The sequence below is a fragment of the Orycteropus afer genome, unplaced genomic scaffold, assembly GCF_000298275.1.
Source record: "Orycteropus afer afer isolate SDZICR_OR568_19922 unplaced genomic scaffold, OryAfe1.0 scaffold00102, whole genome shotgun sequence".
NCBI classification, from domain to species: domain Eukaryota; kingdom Metazoa; phylum Chordata; class Mammalia; order Tubulidentata; family Orycteropodidae; genus Orycteropus; species Orycteropus afer.
In genome coordinates, this window is record NW_006921689.1 from 2,108,754 (window position 1) to 2,111,186 (window position 2,433).

A 2,433-nucleotide genomic window follows, 5' to 3' on the forward strand; every position below is an offset into this window, starting at 1 on the left:
CAAAAGAGATATGAATATAAAAAGAAAAAAATGCAAAATCTGGAGAGGGGGTAATAAGAGAAAAGAGGTAGAGTAGGAGAATAATGAAGAATAAAATTGGAAAACTGAAAAAAGAAAAAGCAAGGAATGAGCAGAGCCACAAGATAGAAAAAAAAAAAAAAGTGGGAACCAGACAAAGGGAAGAAAGAAAAAGTTGAAAATAAAGCCTGGGAATGGAAGAAGAAAGAATAATAACAAAAAGGATGAAAAACAAAAATAATAATTTTAAAACAGACAAAAACAAACAAACTACCAAAAAAAAAAAAAAAAATGCAGGTGGGGCAGGGCAGGGCACCCAGACTCCATCAGAGCATACATATTGGGATAGAATTCCTGCCAGTCCAGAATGTGGGTGGGAGTGAGGGATGGCTGCACCTCTGTTCACCAAAAGGGTGTGGAGTATAAGAGTAACAAGGAGAGTATCACACCTTCCCAGTCCTCAGTGTCCAGTATGTCCCTGTGATTCCCAGCAAGTGGTCCATGTTCTTAGGTCCCTAGAATCTGAGCAAGTGCTGTTGCTTTAAATATCTAAAATGGTCATACTACTTGTGATCATTCCAAATGGCTGCACCCTTCAAACAGCCAAAATTCCACAGCTCAGCCATCTCCCTCTTTGCTGCTTCCCCTTTTATTCACCAGCCACCAGTTCAATCCTCCATACAGCCCCAGGCTAGGAGGGCTGATTTTTAAGTTAATTCTTAGCTCCTAACACTGTTTGGTAATATCCAAGCTGCCCATGCCATCAGTATCACTGACAGTCTGCAGCTCCCTATGTCTCCCTTTTTTTGGTGTTTTCATGCAGGTTCTACTAGTTGGAGTTTAGTCTACTTCTATATCCTTCCTTTCAAAGCTCAGGGCTCCAGGATTATTTGCTGTATCTGTGTTAACTGGTTCCTCTTTTCTTTGTTGAACATGGTCTCTGTAGTTTGTTTGCCTATTCTGCTATCTTATCAGAACACTCTGGGTGGAGTTCTTGATACATGAAAAGCATAACAGATTTGAATTCCTAAAAAAATTCCTAAGATATTTGTAAGTACAATTTTATGTATATTGTTGAGTATATTCAAGTGTTTGTTAAAATGTCATTCAAATTTGAAGCCAGTGATAGCCCCTATGATGATTTTTTCTACATTACAATTAATGATAGACTCATTTACCTTTAAAACAAACAAACAAAAAAATGTGATTGCTAAGTAATTAAATTTGCAGAGTAGAGTAACTTGGGCTCTTGATTGTTTAGCAATTTAGAACAGTAGCCCTTAATAACACTGTGAAAAGCTAAGCTTGCTTGAAAACCAGAGCCTACATATCCATGGTCAGACAAGGAAGCCGGAAATCACTTTCTACAATGTATTCCAAAGACTGTAATCAAATCTCTGAGTATAAAAGAGGAATCCCTTCAATTCTTTTTTTTTTTTTTTAAATAAATGGATTTTATTGCATCAAAATTATCACCCATATTTCATAGGCATCATCTGGCCTTGTTTCCCTAGATGGACAACTCTTAGATCTTATTCATCAGCCTGCTGAACAGTTCCTTTTTCAGAGACATAGATACCATCCAAAAATTTCCGCATATCCTTGTTTTTAACTGTCCTGGCTTGCTGAATTAAAGCAGCTGAATTTGATACAAGTTCATTGTCGTTTCCTTCAAGAATTAACTCATCTTTCTGGGCTTGAGATACTGAACAAGCAATACCTGGTCTCATTGGAACCCTGCAGATGTATTTTTCACCCAAGAAGTTTCGGATTTCAACAAGAGATCCGCTCTCCTGAATAACAACGTTGATGGGGAAGTGAGCATACACAGACCTCATCTTGTAACGGAAGCCCAATGTAACACCCTTGATCATGTTCTGTACGTGACTACAGATAGTCCTAACTGTAGCCAGTTCCTTTCTATTTCCCCACCATTTGTCAACACGAAGCCTCTTCTTTTTCTTTCCAAGGAGATTGAGTTCTACATTGATGTGATTGAAGTCCTTCCGCAAGGTTCCTCTGGGACCCTTCACAATAACTGTGCGTCCCTTCAGAATGTCGACATCTTCCAGAATGTCGACAGTCTAATTGCTGAGAATGGTCTTCATTCTCGCAGTAGATGCGGCAAAGAGAGAACAACGTGTTTCATCATTACGTTTTTGAAGCCGTAAGGGGCCTTGTGTATTGCGTCATGAGTGAGCAACGCCTCTAAGGCTAAAGCAGCCAATCTCCCTTCAATTCTTATCTTATTAATGAAAAAGTCTCTTGAATTGAGTTGAAGTGGTTCAAAATGATCTAAGTCGCTAACTTTTCATTGTCTCGATTAATTAAAAGATAAGTATATATTTTTTGTAAAGATTTGATTTTTTACTTTAAACATAGGAAGTTAAAATCCATTGAGAGTCCAAGTATTGA

General features: G+C 38.0%; 1 protein-coding gene across 1 annotated transcript; it reads right to left on the reverse strand.

Annotated features, from left to right (window-relative positions):
- Positions 1–1,550: 1,550 nt before the first annotated feature.
- Positions 1,551–2,126, reverse strand: LOC103199029 (60S ribosomal protein L9-like). Its single transcript, XM_042781302.1, is given in 1 exon segment — positions 1,551–2,126. A coding segment is annotated over 1 exon segment (576 nt).
- Positions 2,127–2,433: the final 307 nt, after the last annotated feature.